The sequence below is a fragment of the Boleophthalmus pectinirostris genome, unplaced genomic scaffold (assembly GCF_026225935.1).
Source record: "Boleophthalmus pectinirostris isolate CB_2022bp ecotype Guang Dong unplaced genomic scaffold, ASM2622593v1 HiC_scaffold_8, whole genome shotgun sequence".
NCBI classification, from domain to species: Eukaryota; Metazoa; Chordata; class Actinopteri; order Gobiiformes; family Gobiidae; genus Boleophthalmus; species Boleophthalmus pectinirostris.
In genome coordinates, this window is record NW_026571515.1 from 36,259,431 (window position 1) to 36,286,635 (window position 27,205).

The following is a 27,205-nucleotide window of genomic DNA, read 5'->3' on the forward strand; positions in this document are numbered from 1 at the left end:
TGCCTGCTGCTTTCCCCCCCTGTTTGAGAATAATTGACTCTAGTTAAAATCCTATAAGGGCCAGTGTTCTGTTGGGTTCAGACTATAACAGCTCTTTGTGTGAGGGGAGGCAAAGGAAAACACTAAGGACTGAATTCAAACACGGAATGTGCAGAAGGGAGGAAGTAAGCTAAAAATACACTCCACGAATAGAACTGTAATTACTTAATACCAAGTAACATTAAACTTTTTTGCTGTGGCACAAAGGATGACTACAGTGACTGGATTACATAGACTACAGTGCTCAAAGACACAAAAACAGCACATTTGCTCTAGTGGGGTTTGCACCTCTCGGTTTGTGGGGAATGGGATGCTTGTATTACGCCCAAGTGTCACTAATAGGACTAGAAATGAAATCTTGTTGAAGGACAGAATAAAAGAAGTTAGGAGGGGGGCAGCCACACATCAGTCAGTCTGCCCCAGGGCAACTGTGGCTACAACAGTAACTGTGGAGTGCAATATAGTGCCTTTGAGAGTCCAAAAAGCACAAAAGCGGTCACATCACCATGGAGCAGGAGTTGGATTCGCACCAGAAAAGTTACACTGTGCATCTTGAAAAATGTTATGATAATGTATAATAGTTACCATGACATGACTGTACTGCTATTAAACATTAACATCGATTGCACGTTCAAACAAAGTACTTTTGGTCAACGTCTAATATTTATGTCGGTATTTTCCTCCTGTGAATGAAAAGGAGAGTTGTTGTTTTTTTTTCATCTAGCACTGGGGGCGCAGAGTAGGACAGTGTCGCAGGGGTTAATCCGTCATCTCTCAGGTGGCAGCGTAGCGCGAAAGCTCCAGATATGCGCAAACACCAAATACGAGCTGCCCGCGCCTGTTAACATCCAGATATTTGTGACTGCACTGCACGCACACGGCACGCCATCTTTATTTAGCTCTGTGTTTTTACCTTATCACAACTTTACTTTTTGACCCCGAGAGGCACGTTTTGTTTATGGAGAGGGAGGGAGCGGAGGAGAGGAGGATTAGCGTAAATTACCTGCCGAGATGAAAAGGTCGTCGTGCGAAATGCTGCCCTCATGTTGACAACGTGACGGTGCTGGACACAACCACGGCTACTTTTGGACCAACCTTCCCTATTTAATCTTTAAAATGGACATAATGGACTTCTCAATACATTACGTTTTACTTATATTAACTTTGTGCGTAAACGTGGTAATTACGCACGACTATAGAGCCCATTTAGGAGACAGACTACTTCTGCAGGTAAGCACGTTTTTTAATGTTAGGAGCTCAAAAAATTTAATTATTTCAGATCAAGACTAGCCAAAAATGTGTATGTGCAAAATAAAATTTAAATAATCCTTGTGTCAAATTGCCATAGAAGCCACGTGTCCGTACAAAGCTAATTTTAATGTTTGCATTATAATTAGCTTTGCAGTCATTCATTATATTGTTTTAGTTGATCTGTTAAATTCATTCATTTTTTCTATAGGATATATATTTAATTTGATATTCGTGACAGGTATCCGTTTTTGTGGCGTTACTGGCTGTAGAAAATGCCTTGCAGGTTAAATAGCAGAGGTGGGCAGTGCTCAGTTAGATTTAGAGACTTAAAAGACATTGTACTTTTTAGAGTACTTTTAGTAACAGTACTCTTACTTGAGTAAAAGTTGTTTATGTTGTCAATAAGAAATGATTTACCAGATTTAGGTTTTTATTTAATGTTTTGTTTTTCCAATTACATTAACTTACTCTTACTTGAGTAGTACTTCTCCCAAATACTTTTTAACTGTTACTTGAGTAATTTCTTGGACCACTACTTTGCGTTTCTACTTAATAATAATAATAATAAATAATAATAACAATTTGAAGTAACGTTACTCTTTCTTAAGTAAAATTTTTGGCTACTCTACCTCTACCCAAGCCATATAATTCAACTTGAAATCAGAAAAGTAAACAAAATGTAATCTTAAAACTATTCAAAATCAACTTCACTTTCAAGACCAGTTTATTATGCTACAGAAAGATAAATACCTCTTTTTTTTGTATTGAAGCCAGGCATAAAGTACTTGCTACATGTATTTTCCAGTATGTGAGTGCTTGTGCAGCATATAGAAAGTGTAGGATATGGTGTCATGTATTGACACAGGGCTGAGTGTGCTGGCTCCTGGTACAGTGCACACATTTATGCCCAAAGCCACACTTCCCCTCCGGATCCATGAATGACTTTGATTCACTCTGTTTTGACACCAAATCTCACTGAATGCTCGCGTGTGAGGATTACCCAAAGAAAATCACTAAAATAAAACTCTAGTGATAAAGATAGTTCAGATTCTGTGCGTATTATTCACAAATGCACTGCCAAAACAGAAAATGAAATCTGTTAAAGTAATGAGATGATTTGTACCATATTTGGAATTTGAACTGAGAATCATGGGGTCCCCCACAGTTTAATACGATACACGATACGTGGCTCACGACACGATATTTTCATTATATGGCAATACACGTGATAATCGATCAATATTTCTGTGTTAAACCAGTTAATACGAAATACATCTATTTTAATCATCAAAACAGTGAATACATCAAGTGCATTGAACTTTTTTCGTCTGCCGGAAATCCCACCCTGTTGCAGAACTTCCAGTTAATGGTTTTCTATAGCAAAATCTCTGTGGAAATGTCTTGAGTATTCTCTACCAGTTTAATGAATCTGTCTGCAGTCACATTTGGGGGTGTTATTTGGGGGGTTAGGGCCATCACCAAATCCAAGTTGTCATTTGCTATAAGATATGCTATTAGATATAGCATCTAATATAGCATGAAAAAGACGATATGTCAGGTTATGTACATGGAATCTTGCCATGAACATCTCTACATTCAAACTGCACAAACCACATATAAATTACAAGTGTATGTTAATATCTGCATCATGAAATCCATTTTAAATTTTAAATCTAGAATCAGTCAGAATTATCAAGTTAATTATGTTTTATGCATTACTATAATGTTAGTTTTGCTAAGGAGTAGTTGGCAAATGCGTCGTTGTTTGCCTTTAAGCTTTCGTCTTTCTTACCTTGATAGTTGTGGATAAATTCTTCATGGAAGAATGTTTATCCTTTATGAACCTTGTTGGTGTAAGATTTGGTGATGGGGCTGACAGATTTATTAAGGTGGTTGAGAATACGCCAGATATTTCCACAGACATTTTGCCATAGAAAACCATTGACTGGAAGTTCCGCAATGCTATAGGGTGGGACCTCCAGCCGTTGTGAAAGGTCTATTGCATAAACAGGTTTTCTTCCACTAAATAAGCAACAAAATTGTTGTGTGGTCACAAATAAAAATACTCAAGATACCAACAAATACTTTTGATAATATATGGATACAACAACCAGCTATATCGATACTGTATCATCAAATTTAATATCATGATATTTCAATATGTTTGCACACTTTCTATCTGAAGTTAATTAAGCTTTAATAGCTTTAATAGGCTAGTGAATGAGATGCAGTATATTTACTATCAACAAGATATCATATGCTTAAAGTTACCTGCATGATTCCATGGAAACAGAAAATTAAAACCTTTCTTAGGAACATTCACCATGTTCCTGTTGTGCAATCCTGTGGAAGATTATAGCCAAAGAACAATAATTCCATGGAAACAAGAAGGCCCTCCTCCTCCAGGCCAAATAAGAAAGGATGCATGTTTCTTATATAAGCTCTTTGAATTACTGTGTACGAAATGTGCTATACAAAAATACTTGTCTTGCCTATATTTTTCAGTGCAAGAAACATAACATGTTTTCATATTAGTCTATTTTTGACAAAAAAGTTACACGCTTTGAATGAGCAATATATAGGTTTTCAATTGTAGGGACTGCCACCTGTTTGACATGGAGTCAAGCAGGTGATGTCACCTGGACAAGTTACAAATAGCGTCTGCGGAGAGGTGACCCAGCTCACACTTTTTTGGCAATAACATCACCTATAATTGAAAAACTCTGAGAGAGATAAGTTTAATGCCATAAAGTGTGACATTCTTATTGCCAAAGGAACAGACAAGTGGAACAGACAACCTTCCAGAAAAGTTGCATAGTGCACCTTTAACGTGTTGTTGGAAATGTCTGATTGGTTTCAACTTTTCAGGCCATTTTAGTTTGTAATTAGAAAGCAAATGGGGTTTAGTTATCATAATTTAGTGTTGTTTTTGGCTTATATTTCAACATGACAAATGAAACTATATCATGAGAAACACCTTGAAAAATTTTCAAAACTAATCAAAACAAAACAGATTTAATTTCTGAATTCATATCATTTGTTGATGGTCCTTTTTGCAGTTGCTCACTTGTAACTTCATTCTGTTTCAGAGAGTAAAACGACAAAGTAAACCAGCCAAACCAGTGGTAAGTATAATCTCCTAAATGCTAAAAATCTGTATGCATTTTAAATATAGGTTACTTTTTTGCCCGTGTGCATATTACAGGGACGCTACATAGAGTTACCCTTGACCTACATTTATACAGTAGTGCAGTCAGACTGGAGGATGTAAGCTGGGGATGTGTCTAGCCCAAGGACACATCAGAAATATAAACAGGGGAAGCTGGGATTGAACCACTAACCTCGTGTTTATTGTGTTGTCACGGTTCTAAAATTTCAAACTTGATTTCGATACTGAGGAATAGAATTGATGCTTAGTACAGATTCTGATACCACGATGATTATAAAAAAAACACTTTCTTTCTTTAGACAATAGAATGTAAATTTCAATATGGTAATGTACTGTATGGTAATGCTACTTTTTATATTCCCATGTGGTCTTATATTAAATGAGTATTTATTTTCAATATTAGTTTTAGTATCAGTTAGTGTCTCATTTTTGATCGCCAGAGCTGTTTAAAAACTATTCTATTCACTTTATTGGCAAATTTGCTTATTGCTAAAAAAAAAAAAAAAATGCAGTTCTCAAATAGTGATTAGAAAGTAGGGTTGTTAAACGTATCGAAAATCAGATACTGATCTAAGTCCCGGTTTAGTCCTGGTTCGGTCCTGGCTTAGTTCTGCTTTAGTCCTGGTTCAGTCCTGGTTCAGTCCTGGTTCAGTCCTGGTTTAGTCCTGGTTCAGTCCTGGTTTAGTACTGGTTTAGTCCTAGTTCAGTCTCGGTTTAGTTCTGGCTCAGTCCTGGTTTAGTCCATGAATCATTGCTCGATAATTAGTTGTTTCTTTTGGTCAGAAGGTCTCTAAAGCTACAACACAAAGTTCCCACATCACCACAGGTTTTGATTATTTATTTATTTAGGGAGTATTAATAGTATCTCTGTATTGACATAAGCTGGAAACAGACCTGGATAAACAGTCTGTCTGGCTTGGAGACACAAACACCTTCCGTTATAAATACAGAAATGTCCCATCGCCAGTGAAGTCCTCAGCTCATTTGTAAAATCTGACATCTGCCTTCTGATCTGTTTCTATATCTGTTTTAACACTACTCGGCCAAAACCTCATACAGATATAAAAGGATGAAAGAGTTGAACGCGGCCAAGTGTTGATGAGTGTTACTGACAGAAACTAGCCGGAGCATGAGTAGGGCTGTATAGTCCTTTAGTCGATTAATTGTTAAGTGGTATCTTAGTTGACCAAAATTTGTATTAACTGACTAATCATTTTTAGTGATACACCGATACGGATCCTGGTCTAGATTATTGACACGGATACTGAAAAATTTGCTAGATCAGGTATCGGTTCCTTCCATGATATCGGTTGGATCTGTAATTGGATTGGCTGATTTTGGCCTTGAATGTTTCATAATATTTGAACTTTTATTCATATAAGCCTGTTCAGTATTTATTTGAAGGATAAATAATAGTTGCATAACACATTTGGATCTTTTGTATAATAAGTGAACTGAGTTTTAAGGAAATAAGTGGCATTTCTCATCCCTACACTGATATCGGTTGACATCGGACATCGATTGATATTTATAAAGGCAAAGTACTGATATTGGTGTCAGAACTGAAAAGGTTGGTTCAGTGCATCCCTAATCATTTTATTTAAATTGTAAGAATTTCTCTGAGACGGTGGCAGAAAGAAAAAGTAAGAGAGTGAGTGATTTAGCTGAATATTTGGTATTTTCTGGTATTTATTTGTAAAAAGGCAGATGAAACTCATAATTCACAATCAGGGTTTATTTAAATACATTGTTTCCTAGTACTTTTTTCTGCATAAATTGTAGTTTGGGTCATATACACTAATAGTTTTGAGAGCTTTTGCCACGCCCCCTTCTTAGTCAACCAGTCGATCACCAGCATGTCTTTAGTCCACCAAGAATTTCTTAAGTCCACCACAGCTCTATAGTGCACAGACCCCATGTCTCTTTTTACGTCTTTTTCCATTGTCACTCGAGTCTGTTCAAAAAGACACTGAGCACAGACTGAGAATGACACACAGAGACAGAGGCAGTGAAAAAATCCATATCTGGGAAAAACTCTGATATCACTGACACCGATATTGGGACTCATATATCTCTAATTCCTGTTTTTTGGCACAACCTAAGTATGTTCACACTTGTTGTGCTTTGGCCCAGTTTAGTTATGATGTAGATTTAGTTTGGACCTGCTACAGTCCAAGTTTAGTTCCTGGGTTAGCCACACTTTCGTCCAAGTTTAATGTGGTGAAGAACATGTTTGCACAGATCTAAATTGCAGGGTTATCAGTTTTAATGCAGAATAAAACTGGATATTTTGTTTTGGGGGGATATTACGGTACTTAGCAAATTGCAGCCTTTGTGATTTGGTAATTGCATCTATTGATTTTGATGAATCTTGCAACTCCACAGGTTAGTAAACATAATCCTCTATGACTGTATTGTTCCAGTTGAAGGTGACAGAGTACCATGTGCGCTGCTCGGTGCTCTCGCGTTACGCTGTGACCAGGATCCAGAGCTCTGTGTGGAACCAGCTCTCATCCACCAAAGAGGCCGCCTTCGAGGTGGACCTGCCCTCAGCTGCCTTCATCTCCAACTTCACCATGTGAGTGTGTGCACTTACACTACATGTCAAGAGTCATATTTCTGTAAGTCTTCTAGTCATCTGTTTCTGATGGGATTGTCTCTTTTGCTCTCAATTTCAAAGAGGAGATGTTACATTTCTATAGGATATTAATTCTTGACATAACATATTTTAATTGCCATGTTAGCTTTTATTGTTTTGAAAATGATATATTTGCCAAAATCAGCACATTAAAATTTGTTGTTGTTTGCTGTGCTAAGTGACTCCCCCTCAGTGTGCATTTTACTAATGAAATAATCCTAATCCTACTGCACATCTCACTGGGTTTGTCAAATTGTAGTGTATTGTTTTGTATCATGCTTGCAGGCCAAGCAAAATCATGGATGACGTACATGGGTTTGGCACTCAAGCCTCCATGCAAAACTATACAGGATTACTCAAACATACAGGCATCTTTTGAAACACAACTGATAGAGCACTGGATTTATATAGCACCTTTTGAAACATCTAAAGAACTTCAGTGCATATTTAGTCACCCCACACTTTGTGGTGGTAAGATACTATTGTAGCCACAGCTGCCCTGGGGCAGACTAACAGAAGTGCGGCTACCAATCTGTTCCTCTGGCCATCACCAAGTCTCAAGGGCAACATTTGCTGTAGAAAAACAAAAAACAAACAAATACAAACATTTTTGTTTTTGTTTTGCTTTTGTTGATTGAGCTCTAGCAACTGAGAAGTAGATTATTTCAGCAAACAACATTATTAAAATGTGGTTAAAAGCTCTAGAAAGTTTATTTTGCATAATATGCCCCTTTAAATACATGTTGATAGCACAGACTCCAGAGCAAACTTCACACGCCTTTCGGGGAAAAGCAAAATCCGGCAACTGTTTGATTACGAGGCGACTTGGAAAGGTTAAAAATACTGAATATAAACAAAGATAAGTCCACACTGGTCAGCCTTACAGTCAGAGCAGGTCAGAAGGGGGCACACCAGAGCCTCATGAATACTGCCTTTGTCAAGACCAAAAGGTAATCAACTGTTTTTAAAGCCAAGGCCAGTGCAGGGACAGCCTGCAGCATTTCATTTCATATTTTAATAGCAAAGGCCCATTAATGTCACATTAAACTAAGTTTTCTCCTATTTCCACGTTTACTGATTAGTCTGTTCAAAAGGACAAATCTGATGCACTGAAATCAAACTATGTGACATTTTGGGTCAAACTGAATATTATATTTTGAGAATATGGGGCAGGAGTGGTGCAGTGAGTTCACCTTTCCTCCACACCAGAGGGTTGCCTATTCAAAGCTCTCACAAATGCATTCAGTTTTGTGTTCCTGTGCAACTTTATTTTCATCTTTAATCTTTTGTCACTTTATCAAGTGAAAACACTTAATTTATTCTTTGAACAAACAAACCAAAAAGATTGTTACTACCAATAGCCTAGTGAGCTGGCCCCACCAACATTGTGTTTGGATGCAAGATGGTCTGGGACAATAGGCACACATCAAATGTCATTTTTTTCCAATAACTGCTTATTTGGAATTTGTATCTCAATGTTGGAAGACATTCCCAAATCAAATAATCTTTAGAACCAATAATAGTGTTCACGTTACATTGCACTTTAAGTCTGTGTTGTTTCTCAGTCCTTCTTGTTACTTTTATTCGTAATTTTTTTCACGTTAAGTGCCATGTTTGTTTTAACACAGTTGAATCATACTTTTCTCTTATGGGCTAATCTGCCTGTCAAATAAGACCACTGGAAATCTGGGATAGAAACTCAGCTCTAGACTATATGTCCTGTTAAAATATTAGAAAAGAGTGAAGTCGTGGCTGATCAATCAGTGGAACCAAATCAGTCAAAAGTGGAACCAAAAGGGTATATGGGACTTGTTTGTGGATTTAAAAAGGCATAATGAGGTGAGAGTTTTCCCACTAACCAGACTGCCACTGGTTCAAACCTCATCTGAGCACATGAACTGTTAGCCCTCTCTCTCTTTCACCTTTACCCAGACACCACAGTCTCTGCTGCTATATTGGTTCACCATGAGTCCCTCTGAGTGCGGGACGTCCTTTTTCAGACTGAGGGCTCAGTGTTCAGGGTCTGTGCTGTTCATCTGTCCCTCCCTCTCTCCATCTCCATCTCTCTCTCACCCTCTCTCTATCTCTTTCTCCCTCTCTTCTCCCCTTTTCTTTTTAACTCCCTATCTCTCTCTGTCACTTACTCTCTCCCTCTCTCTCTCTCTTTTCCAACATTTTCCCACTCTCGTCCTCTCTCTCCTCCTTTTCTCTTCTATCATTTCTTCCTTCCTCTTTTTTTTACTCTCTCTCTTTTATTCTTTCTCTCTTTCTCTCTCCATGTCTCTATTCGCTCATCTCCCTCTGTTCCCTCTATCCCTCTCTTTCTCTCTCTCCCTACTTCCCTCCCTCTCTCTCTCTCCATACTACTGTGGTTTGTTTTATTCTCTGGACTTGATTTTTCCAAGATGTGGCCTTAATTTAACTCCTAATCGCGTGACTGTAGGCACTAAATCGCTGTTTAACAGTGGCACATAAAATTTGTTATTATTATGAATCTATTGCTTGGTGATTCTTAGTAAGTTTTGAAGAGGTGCTATTACATTTCTTTGGGGTATTAACTGCTAACTTATTTAGATCACCACATTCATTTTTATTGTTTTGAAAATGCTATATTCGCAGTGTTAACTTGTTTAATAAGTTTCACTGTCGTTTTTGATGCTCTGAGTTTCTCCTGTCTTTGCTCCCCCGCACTCTGCCTTCACAGCACTATCACAACATGTTAAGGATGCATGCAATCAGGTTTGTGAAGTTGGAGTGTATAGTTTTGTATCACACTTTTGTATATTTTTGGAGAATTGTTGTGTGGGAGCGTGAATGACATATGCTTGCGGGAGGAGCAATGGACAAGATCGTACTGCTAACCAAAGTGGCGTTGGTTCAGATGTGATTTTTGCAGGTGTGGCTCCAGAGGCGACCCGTCACTGCGTCACCAGCCTGTGTATCAGTGCTGTGCTCCTGCTGTTTGTCAAGGGAAATGACTCTTCTGACCCTACACCTACTTTCACATCACACAACTTTGTCACCTACAAATAAATAAACAAGTGTGTTTAAGGCACACAGTTTTTCTTTGATGAAGCCAATAGAGCTTGCAGCGCATTCCAGTAACACTATTTTCCCCATGGTAATGGTGATGTGGGCCACTTTGTGCTGTAGTTTTGGAGACTTTATGACCCCAAAAAACACTGAACTACTGCAGTTTTCCAGCAGGGATTCGTGGAGTAAACCCGGACTAAACCAGGAACTGAACCAGGGACTAAACCAGAGCTAAACCAGGACTGAAACTGTGCTAAACCAGAAACTAGACTGGGGATTAAACCAAGACTAGACCAGGGATTGAGCTAGGGACTAAACCAGAGCTAAAGTAGGACTAAACCAGGGGTAACCAGAGATAAACCAGGGACTAAATTGGGGATTAAACCAGGATTAGACCATGGACTGAACCAGGAGCTAAACCAGAGCTAAACCAGGACACAATCAGGACTCAAACAGATTTAAACCAAAACTTCCCTGGACGTAAAAACTAAAACCAAATCAGGATTAAACCAGGACTACACCTGGACTGAAGATCACTAAACCAGTACAGAACAAAGATTTAACTGGGAAAAAACTTGGATTAAACTATAATACAGCACTGACTAATCCAGGACTAATTCAGGACTCTCAGAGATTCCTGTTGAGTTTCAGTCCTCTGTTGCTGCTGGCACAACTGCATGAATGTGGTGTTTGAGGGATGCAGATGGTTGAATGGGCTGTTGGCTCAGACTTGGCAGCCAAACATCTGTCAATCAGCCTCAGGACGGCTGTGACACTTGCATTTATAAGATTGTCAAAGCTTCTTAAAGCTCTACACTGACTGGGGTAGACTGACTGAAGGAAGATTGCTAGTCGGCCCCTTCAATTGTTATAGAATAAACTGTAGTAGCAGTATCAGTTTGGGACCCAGCACAGAGATGAACCCTCATGAACCCTCAACACGTTGTGATAGTGTAGTCCAATCTGGCTATTCTTATGTTGTAGGGAGCATTGTACCTCTGATGATGAATGGTCGGTAATAACAGGGACTGAGCTGGCAATGTCACCTTAATACAGCACAGAAATGGAATCTCTCTAACACCGGCCACACCGCCTTTATCCTAGGTAAAGTGGATGAAGTGTTGCTTTAGGACACAATGACTTTGAATTTGGTCCAATTTGAACCTCCAACTTTTGGATCAGTGAATGAATACTCTAACCACTGAGTTATTTTATCGACCTATTTTGCTTGTAACTTACATTAAGAATCTCTGTGGGAATTTCCTTGTTAAACAAATAAATACATAAAAGTAATTGTAAACACAGGTGCCAATATGACTGGATTCCACTGTAAACACATAGACCGGGCCCCACAGCTGAGGCCAGTGTAACATAACCTGTCTCTGTGTGTCACATAGAGCGTCACTGTAGCTCTGTTTCCACTGTGTTTCAGAACATCCAACGGGAAAGTGTATGTGGCGCAGGTCAAAGAGCGAGCGGCTGCCAGGAAAATCTACGACGCCGCGAAGAAGCAGGGCCGAACCGCCGGGCTCGTGGCCACCAAGTATGTCCCAGGAGGGGAGGGGCTTCTAATTATAGACAAATTATACAGACTGGTACTGGAAGTAGAGATGTATCATCTCTCACTGACTATGTTTACATGCACACCAAAAATCTGATCATGATCTGATTTCTGGAATTATCAGATTACTGTGATGTCATGTAAACCATTCTATCTAAGTAATCTGATTTCTGTCTGATTGTTCATACCTGTGCAGGTTTTAAAATAACCATGATGCAAAAAGGGCAAACAAAAAAGTAAAGAGAAAATATTATAGTTTTAAAAAAATATTGTAAATATATTAAAAAAAAAACTAATTATTGGGTTTTCTGATTATTTTAGTAATCATATTTTTTTCTTGCCGTGTAAATAGGCCTGCAATGATATGATTACTATATCGACTTATTCAATATATAAAACCTGAAAGAATATTTTTTGAGGTGAATATTTATTGTGTGTATATTTTCTTCACACGTTCACGTATTTATTGCAGCTTTTGTTTTTTTAGCGACATTGAACATTTAGAATAGTTTTTGTGGTCTAGATCTGCCCTTGGGTTAGTGAGTCAATTTGTTTTTTGTAATTTAGTGCATTAATTATTTAAGTTATAAGGATTTCTATGGGACAGCAACAGAAATGAGAAGTTTATAAGTGAGTGAGCTGAAGATTTTGTATTTTTTGATATTTATGTAAAAAGGCAAATTAAATGTATGTTTCACAAATCAGATCTGTTTTTATATAAATACATTGTTTCCTAGTACTTTTTTCTGTACTAATAGTAGTTTTTACATGAGCTCCCCCTGCAGGTGTAATCTTTTGAGAGAGAAACCTGCTTAGATATACAGAGATATGGAATAGTTTGAGAGCTTTTTTGCCACACCCCATTTTTGGTTGATTAATCAATGGGCAGGACATGTCTTTAGTCCACCAAGAATTTCTGTAGTCAAATACAGCCCTGCAGTGCACAATGGCAACAATAGACAGTCAGTGCCTTACATCTTTAAAATCCCAGGTTCCACTTCATTTCCAGATGGACTTTGTATGTTCCCCCCATGTTGTATGTTGCTCCAGGTGCTTAGGCTTTACCCATAAACCCTATGCGTAATAGGCTAAATCCTGTAGTTAGGTACTCTTAACCCAAGATTCTGGCTCAAGATCTTGAAATGGGTTCCGGGGCACTGCAATGCCTCTGACAAGTTTAAACCCTGGCTTAAAGCGATGGGTCAAATGCAGAGATCAAATGTTGTTATGGGGATGAAAAGTATACTTGACATGTCTTGTTATATTGTGTGTTTCCTTAGAGAGAGGGAGATTGAGCGATTCCGCGTGGCAGTAAGCGCGCCCCCTGGTGTCCGCTTGTCCTTCTGCCTGACGTATGAGGAGCTGTTATTGCGCAGACTGGGCAGATATGAACTGAGTTTGGGGCTGAGGCCGGGGCAGCCTGTGGAGAACCTGACTGTGGAGGTGACAGTGTCTGAGAAAACTGAGCTCAGCTTCATCAGAGTGCTTCCTCTGAAGACCAGCCGACTGATCAACAATGCTCATGGTACATTCAACCTGATAACACCAGTGTGGCATTTACATAGGAATATATAAATTATCAGTCCAAAGTTTGAACACACACTCATTCAGTGTTTTTTTAATTTACTTTTACTACTTTGATGGTTTTAGATACAGTACACACAGAAGACATCAAATATATAATGCAAGATGTATGGAATTAATTAGTTAAATAACTCAAATAAATGCCTCAAAGTATCCAACCTTTGCTTTGTTGACTGTGCAGCAAAACCCTCAGACTTCTCTCAGTGATATCAATGAAATCAAGTTATTTAGAGTTTATTTTTTTGAACATTCTATTTGTGTTCATTCACATAAAAAAAAGTGTGTTCAAACTTTTGACTGGTGCTGTATATTATATTATATAGATATTGTATAGAGAATATATAAAAAAGGTATTATGTGATATACTATATTATTAGCCTTTTAAAAACATGTTTATACACCAGGCATTCATAGCTCACAACTTATTATTGTATATGTGTGAATCAGTCTGTCAAATAGGGCTGTAATCCTTTAGTTGTACTTTTGTAGTTGACCAAAGTGTCGCATTATCATTTTATTTAGGTTATAACGATTTACATAGAATAACAACTGACAGGAGCTGTAAGTGAGTGAGTGAGCTGAAGATTTGATGTCATTTAGTATTTATGTGTAAAAAGGCAACTGCAGTCTGTCTTTACATAAATACATTAATTTTCTTTTTCTTTTTGCATGAACTCTTCTTGCAGGTTTAGTCTTGTGAGTGCAGTTTGGGTGAGATACACAGAGGTATAGATTTGAGCTTTTGGCACACTCCCTTTTTAGTCTACTATTCGATCAGCAGCACATATCTTTACCATTACTAGCCTAATTGGACCATGCTGTTGTGTTGCAGGTGAAGGCGAGCCTCCTCCCTCCACTCTGATAGAGAAGACCTCTCACTGTGCTCGTGTCCTCTACAGCCCCAGTGTGGAGCAGCAGACCAGTGTCTCAGCTCAGGGCATCAATGCAGACTTCATCCTCCAATACGATGTGGAGCTCAGGGACATAATGGGAGATATACAGGTCAGAAGAAGGGCTGTTACGAAAAATATTATATGGACTTATCGTTCAATATATGACAGATGGAGCCATACTTGATTCATTTATACTATTGGGATTCTATTCTTTTTCTGTATTACAACTCAATTTGAGCAGTAAAGTGTTGACTTATAGAATCATTATAGATACAAACTAACTAATTAAATGGCCCATATTACATTGTTTTATGCTCTGTTATAAAGTTGTTTCCTCCTCACAAACACACAGTTCTGCAAATTTAGTCTGAGTTTTTCCCTCAAACTGAAAACACTTCCACCTTGTGATGTCGTGTTGTACTACAGGGAGTGCTCCACTGTGCTCCTTCTTTAAACTCCAATTCACTAAAACCATTTGGAATGATTTCAGCCTGGTAATTGCCAATTCTAATGAAATAAAGGTAAAACGTAGACATAAAGGTATATGTTAAATGAACAGAACTACCACTATGTGACATCACAAAGTGGAACAAAATATTTTGAGCTTTGGAGATGTACACAGACTAATAATAAAGTTTTACTCAAATGTGTGAATGAAAAAAAAACACTCCAGATATGTTTTTGAGGAGGTTTTGAGGAGCTCAAGAGTCAATTTTGCATGATTTAGGACCTTTAACTGTTGCATTCTGTTATTCATGTTTTATTTACTGCAGTTCCTATTTTTTTTTACAATATTGTATATTTAGAATAGTTTTTGGGTATAAGTCTGCTTTATGGTTTGGTTTCAATATTATCATCTATATTTACTTCAACAATATATCGCTATCGTGACAGGCCTATCCTGCAGAACGTTTGCATAAGGGTTGCATAATATATTGCAAATTAATCAAAAATTGTAATTGGTATTTTGCAGCTAATGCCATCAACATTGTCTGAAGCTCTTTCACTGAAATTACACTTAAATCTGAGCTTTGTTTTAGCACAGTCTGACCTTAGTAAACTGACTTAGCTGGAACTACATCAGTGAGCTGATGATGGTATAAAATAAGACAACAACCACTGAATTTTCTCTTAAAATGTCACAATCTTGACAACTACATTAACTCCTACATATTTTTTCCAGGTTTACGATGGATACTTTGTGCACTACTTTGCTCCCAGAGGTCTCCCCGTGGTCCCAAAGGATGTGATATTTGTCATAGACATCAGTGGCTCAATGATCGGCACCAAGATCAAGCAGGTGAGAACACAGAGATGACTGAGATATTTGACTTTTATGAGCTTCTCATCGACAATGGAAAGCTCAGGGTCCACACACTTTATTATTTCACATTCCATAACAATGAAGCTGAAGCTGAAAATGTAATTAATCATTTTAGGACCAATATGCCGATACCAATATTCGATATTTGGCCTGCTGTATTTATCAGGGATATAAAATAATTTGTTGCATGTTTGTGTAAACATCCAGTCATATAATGCTCATCTATTTCCATTGGTATCCATGAGTATGTTCAAAAAACAAATCTGATGCACTGAGGGCATTCTGGGAATGGACACAGCACACAGACTGTGGCAGAGCTGGAAAAATATCGGTCTCAAATATCAGTATTGAATATCAAATCACTGATTTAAAAAGCCCATATTGCTCTTTTTTCTGGTCTATGTTCTAATGTTGTTTCCTCATCAGAAACATACCTAGAGTTTTGTTTTGTCTCATTCACTCAAGCCCATCATATTTAGTTAGCTCTTTAAATCATTCAGTTCCACTGTGTGATGTCTTGTGGTAATACAGAAGTGCTCCCCAGTGTTTTTAAACTCTATACACCTTCACTAAAATTATTTGGATTGTTTCTGCCCAGTGCCCTAGCATTGCCAATTGCTACTGAACTAAAGGTAAAAGATAGCTGTTAACTTGAAAACTACCGCTTCAGGACATCACAAGTTGAAACAGAGCATTTTGAGCTTTGGAAATATAGACAAATTAATAATAAACAATTACATAAACAAGTTTGAATCATCCAAAATAAACAACAGCAACAAAAAAATCCATATAAAGCTATGTTCATAGTTTAATTAATGTACGGTTTGATTAGCTGCTAGCCTGTTTAGCTGCAGAAATCCACTTCTGTTGTCAACTGGAGCTTTGTCAGTTAGGTAAAAGGCTCAGGCTTTCTTCTATCTTTAATAATGTGTTAAAGATTACAGGGGTTACAATAATCCAGAATCTCTTACACTCCCATAAATTTTGTTCATTCAACATCTGCAGACAGTGCTATTGAAATACCAAAAGATTTTTTCAAGAAATAGTAATTGACACTCACACACTGCATACATGATATATTTTATTATTGATATGTATTTCAATCTCTTGGTGTTTCCTTGTAGACAAAGCAGGCAATGAGCACGATCCTGGGAGACCTGAGGGAGGGAGACCATTTTAACATCATCACATTTTCAGACCGGGTCCAGACATGGAAGAAAGGCCGGACTGTGCGAGCAACGCGCCAAAATGTGCGAGACGCCAAAGAATTCGTCAAGAGGATCAGCGCCGAAGGATGTGAGTTAGAACTACAGAATTGAAGTCTTCGCAGTTTGCATTGTTGTAGATACTATTTTTTGTTCATGTAATTTTTTTTCTCTTTTCAGGGACGAACATAAATGCTGCTCTGCTTTCTGCTGCTCAGCTCGTCAATCCATTGTCCACTTCCTCCCCTTCACGGAGAGTTCCTTTGGTCATTTTCTTGACTGATGGCGAAGCTACGATTGGAGTCACAGCTAGCGATACCATCCTCATTAACGCTAAGAAGGCACTTGGTTCTGCCTCATTATTTGGACTAGCGTTTGGTGACGACGCTGACTTCCTTTTGCTAAAACGCCTTGCCCTGGATAACCGCGGCGTTGCCAGAATGGTGTACGAAGACGCCGACGCCGCGTTGCAACTCAAAGGATTTTATGATGAAGTTGCTAGTCCTTTGCTATCGGACATCCAGCTAACCTACTTGGACGAACAAGCATTTGACGTCACCTGCTCTCTATTTCCCAACTATTTCCAAGGATCTGAGCTAGTGGTAGCCGGAAGGGTCAAACCAGGCGTGAAAGATTTTAAAGTCGCATTGAGTGCAGTTGATTCAAAGCAACGTGTTAAGTATGAAAATGACGTTTTAATTTCAGGTTTGCAAGAGAATAACAGTTTTGATGGGTGTGTAGGAGATGTAGAAGGCATGTCAAGCTTTGTGAATCGCTTATGGGCGTATTCCACAATCAAAGAACTGCTCCTAGCTAAATTAAACGCTACAGATCCTTCAATGCAAAGGCTATTAGCAGACAAAGCAACCAATCTTTCGCTTAAATATAACTTTGTAACGCCACTTACTTCTTTAGTTGTGGTCAAACCTGATGAGGAAGCTAGTCCAACTACAGAAAAACCCACCACTACTCCAGCTACTATTACTACAACAGCTACTACTTTGACGACCGCAAAAATAATCAAAAACTCAAATGTCATCAAGCAAAACAAAACTAAACCAGAACCGCCCAAGCCACCTCCAGTCCCGCTCAAAAAGACAACAGCTCCGAATGTTAAAATTACCAGGAAAACCACGACAACCGCAAGCCCAGACTTAACAAAAACTAACCCAGCGGGAATTTTAGCGAGAAAGCCCACCGTTCCTAACCAAAATGTGTCCAAAATTGCATCTCCTCCGCCTCTGCCTGCTGGGAAGATCTCTACGTCAGTTCTCAATGCACTAAAAACAGCACTACCACCTGCTCCAGGGAAAGTTTCAACCACAACCCACTCAAATATAGTGACTACGTCTGTTCTAACTACTAACACTGTAACGCAAGCAATTTCTACAAGCAAAATGGACCCCAAAATGGCTACCACTCAACCTACTACTACTACTACTACTACTACTACAGCTATTACTACTTTACCTCCTACAAAAGTCACCGTCCTCCCCATTGGAATAATAAACAATAACATTACAGAATCTATGAATGGACAAGAGTTGGTAACAGTGACGGCCTTGCCTCAGTTGGTTCCTCCTCTCATCTCTTCTTCCATCGATCCTGTTCTAGATGCAGCTAATCACAGTAACAGTAATTACAATACAGAGGAAGATATAACTATAGCCACCCTGATTTCGGCCACTTTCGCCCCCATGCCCGGAGTGCCAGATGGGTCCAGACCGTGGGAGGCGGCGGGGGAGCTTCTGGGTAAGAATAAAAATAAAAGATTAACACTTAATAGTTTTTTCATTCACATGATATCATAATATTGTAAACAGACTGAAAATGTTCACCCTAAATAAATATGTATCATTAAGTATGTTATATTGATCAAATCCATATAATATAGATTTTTTTCAGCTACAGTCTGTAAATAGACTGGCACACCCACCTCTGTTTCACATCTGCCATCTACTGGTGAAAAAAAAAATCAAATAAATTTAAATAAACTTTAAAGTGCCTATGACAGATTAGACTACTACTTTTTTTTAATCTGATTTTCTCCTCGAACCTTTTTGGTTTAAAATTGTACTTTCTGATTGGAATCCATGACATCACATTAAATCCGTGTATCATTCGTTAATTAATTTTTCAAAATAAAACCAAAAATAAGAAAACAAAAAAAACAACTATTTTCTTCATTATTTGTCTCCAAAGCCAAAATGAAATCATCATTGTTTTTTTTATTCTGGTTTTGGAGACAAATAATGAAGGAAATAGTTGTTGTTTCATTTTCTTATTTTGAATGATATATGGATTACACTACTTTACACTATTTATTTAGTTTAGTTTATTTATTTAATAAGACAGGGGCAGTGCACAATATACAGTAACCTTAACAGGAGAGATGCATTATACCAGGTTATAGCACCAGTGCTCTTTTCCATCTGTCGTCCCTGGGCAGGTTTATGTTATAGTTCATAACATCAAACATACAAAGAGAATGTCTTTATAATGGGAACTAGGGAATTACATAACTGTTACCTAGCAACACTGGGCTAAATCTCCTCTAGTGATCAGAAATTATAATTTGACAAATCAAAATATAAGAAAACACCTTTATTTTGAAATAAAAGTCTCACAAAAATTTGTATCTTTTGTGTAAATAGTGTCTACATTTTTGATAGAGTTCTCCCTGGTGTGATCGCATAATTGTGAACTCAGAACTCTCAAATTTTCATCAAATTTTTCAACCTTGACTGGTGTAAAACTAAAATATAAATAAAATAATTACTGGACTCTTCACAAAATTGGCCAAAAAGAAAGTTTATTCTGTGAGTGTAAACTAACTAAGGTAACTTTTCTTTACTATAAAGAAGTGTTGGCCTTTTTCTATCACACATAATTGTCATTTAATGTTACCAGCAATAGAGACCATAAGGGGAAGTTAGTGGGGAAGCAATCTCAACATTTATGCATTATGTTTTTTTGTTTTGTTTTGTTTCTAAATTGCTGACTAGGCTGTTGAGTAATACTGTTGCTAAGCCTCTTTTAGAGATTATAGCATCGTAATCAAATACTCAAATGCAAATACAAATCATAATGCAACAGTTTTGCAATAGTCCCCTATTAATCATGCCCTTAACCTGTTGTTTGTACATCTCTCCACTAGATGTCTCTACCTCCATTCAAGTCCAGAGAAAAGGTAATGCATTTTGCCCTTGATTTCAATGCAGTTTAGGATATAATCATTAATCTCTCATTTACATACTAGAATTTTCACATTTCACACACACAACACAAGTATTAAGTTATTTAATAATGTTTTCTTTCTTTGCTTTTTCAGATATTGATCTTGATAAAGGTTAGACATATACACTTATACACTTATTGATCTGTTCATCTCTGTAAATTTGATGTTTTACTTAAATATTCTTTATTTTTCTAGACTATGATGCCACCTACGATTATGACTACAACCTCAACTATGACCCCTGTAGGTTTAGCGCATTAAATCTGCACTGTGTAACTTTTTAGGTGGAGTCTGCTATCTGCTTGTCTCCATAAAGATTAGTCATTCGTCATTTCATTTCACCTGAATGTTCCACAGTAGGAGTGTTTATTGCCCAAATAATTTATTGAAAAACGGGAATTTATACTTCTAGACAAGGCATTAAAATCTCCATGGAGACAAGCACCAGTATAGTGCACCTTTTAGTGATATTTAGTACAATTGAGATATCAGGAAAAATAAATAAATGTGAATGTGTTTTTAGGGGATGATACCGATACAGACACCGATACATCTTTTGGTAAGACTGTGAAATTAGATTTTCTGATATCCAACTATGCAAGGTGTATTAAGTGACATTATAATCATTTTTTTCCCATGTTTTTAGATTCCCAGTCTCAACTTGGCACAGTTAGAGTGTTTTCCTCATCGGGTTTGTGAAATTTTGAAGAACTTTTAAACATAAATTTATAGTAACCATAAATAAATTTCCCTTAAGCTAGATGAGTCTTTTTCACAATGTATAAACATTCCTTATACATAAGTGTACTGTGTATGAGTTGAGCTTCACCTGGTTTGTCTTTAGTGGATGGAGATCCTCATTTTGTGCTGCAGCTGCCTAAGCTCCACGAGAGCCTGTGCTTCACTGTGGACGGTCGAGCCAAAGACGTGCTCAGGCTGTTAGAGGACCCAGACAAAGGTAATGGGCACATTTACACAGCAGCTTAAACAGGAGGTGTTATGCGACTTTTTCCCTCATCAAAAACATGACTGACGAGGTTTTATATCCATGCATGTTTGAGTAATCTACTTAAACCCTCCCTAGTTAACAGTGAGATTTTGTTCAATGCTCAGCCCACAAGCCTATGTCACCCATGCTCCCACAACAGTTTTCCATAAATATAAGTATAAGTATAATACAAAACAATGCACTACAAACTTTTCAACAAGTTTCATTAGAGAAATGCAGCAGAGTGACAAGTCCTTGGGGTCTAAATATGGCTGCTCATTCAAGTCAATGGGCCAAGCACAGTGGCACATGTCTCTAGATTAATTCAGCTTCCGGTGGCTCTCTGCCCATTGAACATGTGCAGTAGTGCTCTTTTCTCACTTAGGCACACGCGAATGCACACAAGCACACACAAGGAGTGTGGTACTGCATATCATGTGACCACTTTGACCAATCAAAGAGACAACTGAAGGATTCTGAGTTTTTATTTAAAAGTTTATGATTTAAAAATAGGTAAAAATCGCCACAAAATCCGACCTTGCTCAAAGCTGTAGATCCCTGTTAACCAAAGACAAGCAGTTTGTGAATACATTGCACTCAATGAGATAATCCTTTCTGGGCAGGAGGGATTTTTTCATTGAAGTTCCAGTGAGCGGCCACTATGCCAACTCAAGACAGCTACAAGCTAGCAATACCCTATCCAGTTATTTTAATAGATCCATGGGGGAGTGTAGGGGAGTGTCTTAGCTGAAAATTTTTGAACATGTTAATATGTTGTTTCTAGCAAATATAGCATTTTTAAAACAACAGAAGTCAGTATCATGATCAAAATATGCAATATGCAATTAATACTCATAGAAGTGCTGTACCACCTCTACGAGTGTTTGGCCCAAACATACAGCAGCAGCAGCAACCTCCAATCTTAAATAAGTGGACGAACATGGAACATCAACTAAGCCACTTCCTGTACAGTATTTAACCATGCACATCCACTTTGATATATAGGCAAGGTGGTTGAAATGTCATGCCCACGAATACATGTATGTACTGTACTAGTATGTACTGTCAGAACTGACATTGAACCACCAACCTTGGTATACACACTGGAGATGGAGATATAGATATAGAGGAGATGGCTGATGGTTCTGCTGCTGCTGTGGGAAAAGGAGGGGAGAGAGTAACTTACTTTTTTTTTTTTATTGTTCTCCAGTGGGTTTATAGTTTACAGTACCTTTACAGATTTGCTGACCTGGTTTATGGTTCGTATCTGTGTAATTACTGAGTCTATCTACATGAAACAAAAACTGGCACAAAGTTTGATGTCTTCTCTTATTTTTTCTCAGTAGTTTCAGAAAGTGGTGCCTTTATTAAACCCCAAAGATGTGAAAAGATTGTTATAATTTTTTTGACATAGCTAGACAAGGAAGTTAGCAATTTCTAAAACACGTCACAGACTTTTGAGTAGATTCACGTTTTATGTCAAATTTTAATCTAATTTTAAACTACTTAAAAGTCTCCATATTACGCTGTTTTCTGAACTAATATCGTTTCCTCATCAAAACATATCTGGAGTTGTGTTTTGTTTCTTTCACACATGTACAACACACAAATGCTGCATATTTAGTAATAACAGAGTTATACAGGCCCCTGACCTCCATTTGATATTGTGACATTATTTAATTATAGACCTTGAACAAATCTATTGTAAAATGTATCTCTGCTTAAATATTTTCATCCTCAGGTATCATTGTGGATGGTCACCTGGTTGGAGCTCCCTCAAAACCTGGAGCAGAGGATCGCTCCAGGACCTACTTCGACCGCCTCGTCATCGCCATGTCAACAGGCGGGTCAGCTGACATCCTCATCAGTGTCTCATTGGACAGTGTGGTGCTAGAGGGCGAGGGGCGGGACAAGCTGCCTGTCAATCAGCAGGGCTCCATCAGGCGACAGGAAGTGACCGTTACTGTGGACAACCATCACAGCTGCTGGATCGAGCTGAGCCGAAATGTGTGCTTCTTGGTTCTGTTTCATTATTACAAACACCCCAGCTACCTGCAGATGGCACACTTGGGCTTCTACATCACTAACGGACAAGGGCTCTCCCACAACACGCAAGGCCTTCTGGGTAAGAATTTAGATTTTTGACTGGAACTCGGGCAAGACCAGTACTAACCCAAGATTAAACTAGAACCACATAAGATGAAGTAAGATTTGAGAGTCTTTATTTATCCCTCAACAGGGAAATTTTATTTCCACATCATGTGCAAACTAAAGATGCACCAATGCCTCAATATTTGTTGTACAAAATTAAAAATGGCCTAAACAACTTGTAAAAGCATGGCTTTAGGCATGTTTTTTGCAATTTAATATTTACAAAAAATCCAAATTGCTCTTTTAGGTAGATTTGATTAACTTCTACATGATCTATACCATGCATAAAAAGGAAAAAATGTGTTATTTATTTAAAAAAAAAAATTCAGTGGCCCAGAGTGAGTGAGTTCCTCACTTCCTAATTAAATTAGATTACATTTAATGTCATTGTACAAAATGCAACAAAACATTAAAATAAATAAATCTATACCTCAGTAAAAACCCATTAGTTAATTAAATAGTCCCTTCAGGCGTTGTATCTGTGTTTGTGCTTCTGGAGCACGTCCACTGCTCGTGGGTAGAAGCTGTTGCACAGCCTGTTTTAATGGATTCTGAGTCTCCTAATTATTGGCCGAAATGAGTTCATAAGTGCATTTGACAACTTTCAGTGGTACACTGCTAACCACACACCGATGTCTAAAGATGGAAACTGGAAATTTGCTTTATAATTAGATGTAGACAGCACACACTGGCCTCATTTTGACCCTATGAGCTGCTTTTACAATATGTACTGGAGCAAAATGATTTTTCTTTACTACATGTATAAAATCTGGTACAGTGCCTTCCCATTCCAAAGATAGATTTTTTTCCAACTTTTTATCGCTATGGCAATAGTTCAAAGTATAGATATATCTATACTAAAGCATGACCCTAATGTTTTATTTGTTTTTCGGTCCAGGACAATTCCAGCACACAGACATGACTGTCACCAGACTGAAGAACCACCAGGAGGCAAATGCTAACGCTAACCGCTCCAGTCCCAAAGAGCCCACTGTGTCCAGGGGCATTCTGCGATGGGGGCAGCAGCACATGAGGGTCACTCTACAGGACAAAACTTTCAAAGACTCAGTCCAAAGACGACATTCGGGGAAGTGCTGGGTGGTCCCGAAGGCCGAGGTGGAGAGACTGTTAGGGCATCCGTACGAGAGCTATGTGGTGGATCACGTCTAGGCTAAATACATCATCAGATGTTACAAAGGACTACTGGACATTACAGGGTTAATGGACAAATGAACAATGTGAAGGCAATGACTCCAGGGGGCGCTAACATGTACGAGAGGCGATAGAGACTTAAAGGTACCGTATGTGTGTTTCCCAGTTGCCAGGATCCTCAGCTTCTGAACCACTTCGGACAGATACATGTCATCAGAGCTCCGCCAAGTGGTGTTCCAGTTCCCCCAAAGCCCTCATGTCCTCCGCGCTCAACTTTTCTGTTTGGCTCTTTTATCAAGGATGCACGGGTGGGTCCTTGGTTGCCTCGGAGCACTTGAAATTCCCCACAATGCACCTGCAATTTCATTTTTTCAAACTTTATTTAAGCAGTAAAATGCATTTTAATAAAATAAACCTGATTATACAATAAAAAAGAAATCAATATTTTGCTATTTTAGCCACATTCCTGCAAATAACACTATTATAAGATTGAATGAATTGAAATCAGGACAAATGCAGCTAAATCTCTTAAAGAAGGGGTTAGGAATACAATTAGCCAAAAATCCCAAAATGCCTCTGTACTTATTTCTGTAGGCTAATTATCAGCCTAAACAACTCAAAAACAGATGATTCACTCAGCCTTTATTATTCAAGTTTTAATGCCTTTATGTTTGTAGAAGCATTGATGTTTATTAAAAGTTTTATCGCCTTTGATTTGGTCATGTGATACGGCTCCAGAGCCTGCTCCAGGGGCGCTCACAGGGGCGCTCCCAGGAGTGGTGACACGGCTCTGCTTCAGAGGAGCCAACTTTGGAAGTGTGGTACAAAGTGGTCTTTGGTGGAAGGATCCTGGGAATTGAGAAACACCCTATGTTTCTGGAGGTGGCATGTCACTTGCATGATTATGGAACCAGACAGTTAAAACCATACTTCTCCATTGAGATAGATACATTTTATGCCACATTGCGGAAAAATTATAGCCAAAAGACCAACATTTGAACAACCTGGAGACATGCAGTAAGAGTCAAGCTTGTGGAGATGCAAGCCCGCTCACATTAAGGACACGTGTTTTTCAGTGCAACAAAAACATGCTTTTATTTTTGTCTAGTTTTTGGCTAAAAAGTGTCTCAAGTACATGTGATGTATTGGTTTGGTGACAAGGATAAGGGTGTAAAAATATCCAAATGGTACAATATTACCAAAATAATCGCTGCAGCTTCATGTTAATATGGTATGTTGCTAAAATGTTGTTTATTTTACAGGGACTATGTTCAGCTGCATGAAGAGATGCTTTGTACCAGACTATAGCTTTCAGAGCTCATTTCCATCTGTCCCTGAGACATACAAAACACAGAATACACAAACGGCACAAAAGTACAATTCATGATAAAAAAAACATATAAAGACGAGCTCTATCTTTCTCACTCTGCTCCCTCTATGGCCTTAATCGGATACAGTTTAGTTCAGTAAAATGATTTTTTCCTTCATTTGAAAATATCAGTTTCCAAAAACAAATTATTTTAAACCAACTGTAAACAAATAAAAATGTTTAATTTGGCTGCTCCCTCTTTCATTGGCACAGTGAAGCAACTGTTTGGTGATTTGGTTTAATACTCACAGCATCATGTCATGCAGAAACGTGAATGAAACCAAATACAACTTTTTATGATTAAAAGCTAAAAAAGGGACCACGGCATAATTCAAAATGTGACCCATATTGCCAAAGTCGTTCTTGATAAATAAAATGCACTTATGTAAAAATGAGAGGAAAGACAATTTGTGCTTAATGCTGTGAGGATATGAAAGAGGTCATTGTAGATTTCAAATGAACCGAACTGCGTCCTGTATTTCACCAACACTGCATCTTTCTGTTCACACGGCAACCAGGAAATCTCCATTTGAGATGCTGTTTGGGCTCCTCATGCAAGACATTTACTCGTATTTACCATGAGATTCATAATTAGAGCTTTATTTTGTTTAATATGTACATTCTGTTTTAAGTTGTGTATTTTATCAAGTTTGTTAAGTAGGTATGTGAAATCTTAGTTACAAATATTTGATGAAGAGTTTAAAGAATTAACATGAATAAAATAATTGTCAAATCATTAATTTACACTGTCATAGCATCATATTATGTTTTCTTCGATTGCTGCGGATTTACTCATTTGTTTATTTTATATATGAATTTGTCTAAAGATAAGGATTTGCTTTGTTGACATCTGTAATAATGGTTAAATGTAAAATAGATTAATCCCAAAAATCCTTAATTGTAATGTATGTAAATAAAATAAAATGTAATTGTAATATTATTATTAGTACATAAAAATCCTTTATTATGAATCAGCGTTGTAATATTTTAGTTCAATTTACAGTTTAATCAATCTAGTGTTCGTTAAGTAATGATGTCACTTCTGGGTCCAGCTGGAAAGTCCACAACTGATTTCTGGCTTTTTTTTTTTTTTTTGGTTAAATTTGCTACAATGCTGCCTGTCTTTTTATCTGATGTCTGCCTCCTGAAGCCTCCCTTTTCTTTGGGACACCACTTAATATGACACATTTGATTGACAGCTGAAAAATAGAGGATCAAGGAGAAGAAAAAAGGAGAAGGAAATGAGGAAAGAGAAAGTAGATGCAGCCTTGATTGGGTGGCAAGTTTTTCAGTCCTTGAATTATTTGCTGCAAAACACCATGACTGCCAGCACAAGGCTTTCATTGAAATGATCAGAATTAGTGTGGTTAAATGCACGTTAAAAACCAAGAAACACTAACTGGAATACCACCTCATGACATCATAAAGTGGAACCAAACATTTAGAGCTGTAGAGATGGACTAATACAGGATTACTCAAACATGCATGAATTAAACATAACCACAGATACTTTTTATACAGAAAAGATTAAAATTAAGTAAACTAATGATTTGGGAACATTGTTTAACATTATTAAAGCTTCCTAAAAGTAGATTTACATAATACACCCC

The 27,205-nt window shown here is 37.8% G+C and overlaps 1 protein-coding gene across 1 annotated transcript; it reads left to right on the forward strand.

Annotated features, from left to right (window-relative positions):
* The first annotated feature begins 871 nt into the window (after positions 1-871).
* Positions 872-26,473, forward strand: itih6 (inter-alpha-trypsin inhibitor heavy chain family member 6). Its single transcript, XM_055166259.1, has 17 exons — positions 872-1,269; positions 4,380-4,415; positions 6,883-7,037; positions 11,563-11,673; positions 12,972-13,216; positions 14,108-14,277; positions 15,352-15,468; positions 16,617-16,788; positions 16,878-18,449; positions 19,855-19,887; positions 20,029-20,046; positions 20,131-20,178; positions 20,459-20,502; positions 20,590-20,626; positions 20,780-20,893; positions 22,665-23,048; positions 23,973-26,473. The coding sequence occupies exons 1-17, from the start codon at positions 1,156-1,158 to the stop codon at positions 24,242-24,244; spliced, it is 3,642 nt and encodes a 1,213-aa protein (XP_055022234.1). The 5' UTR covers positions 872-1,155; the 3' UTR covers positions 24,245-26,473.
* The last annotated feature ends 732 nt before the right edge of the window (positions 26,474-27,205 follow it).

Coding starts and splice junctions, on each gene's coding strand:
- itih6 (XM_055166259.1), top strand. CDS start 1,156: ATGGACATAATGGACTTCTCAATACATTACGTTTTACTTATATTAACT. Junction 13,217..14,107: donor ACTGATCAACAATGCTCATG/GTACATTCAACC, acceptor GTTGTGTTGCAG/GTGAAGGCGAGCCTCCTCCC. Junction 20,179..20,458: donor CAACCTCAACTATGACCCCT/GTAGGTTTAGCG, acceptor ATGTGTTTTTAG/GGGATGATACCGATACAGAC.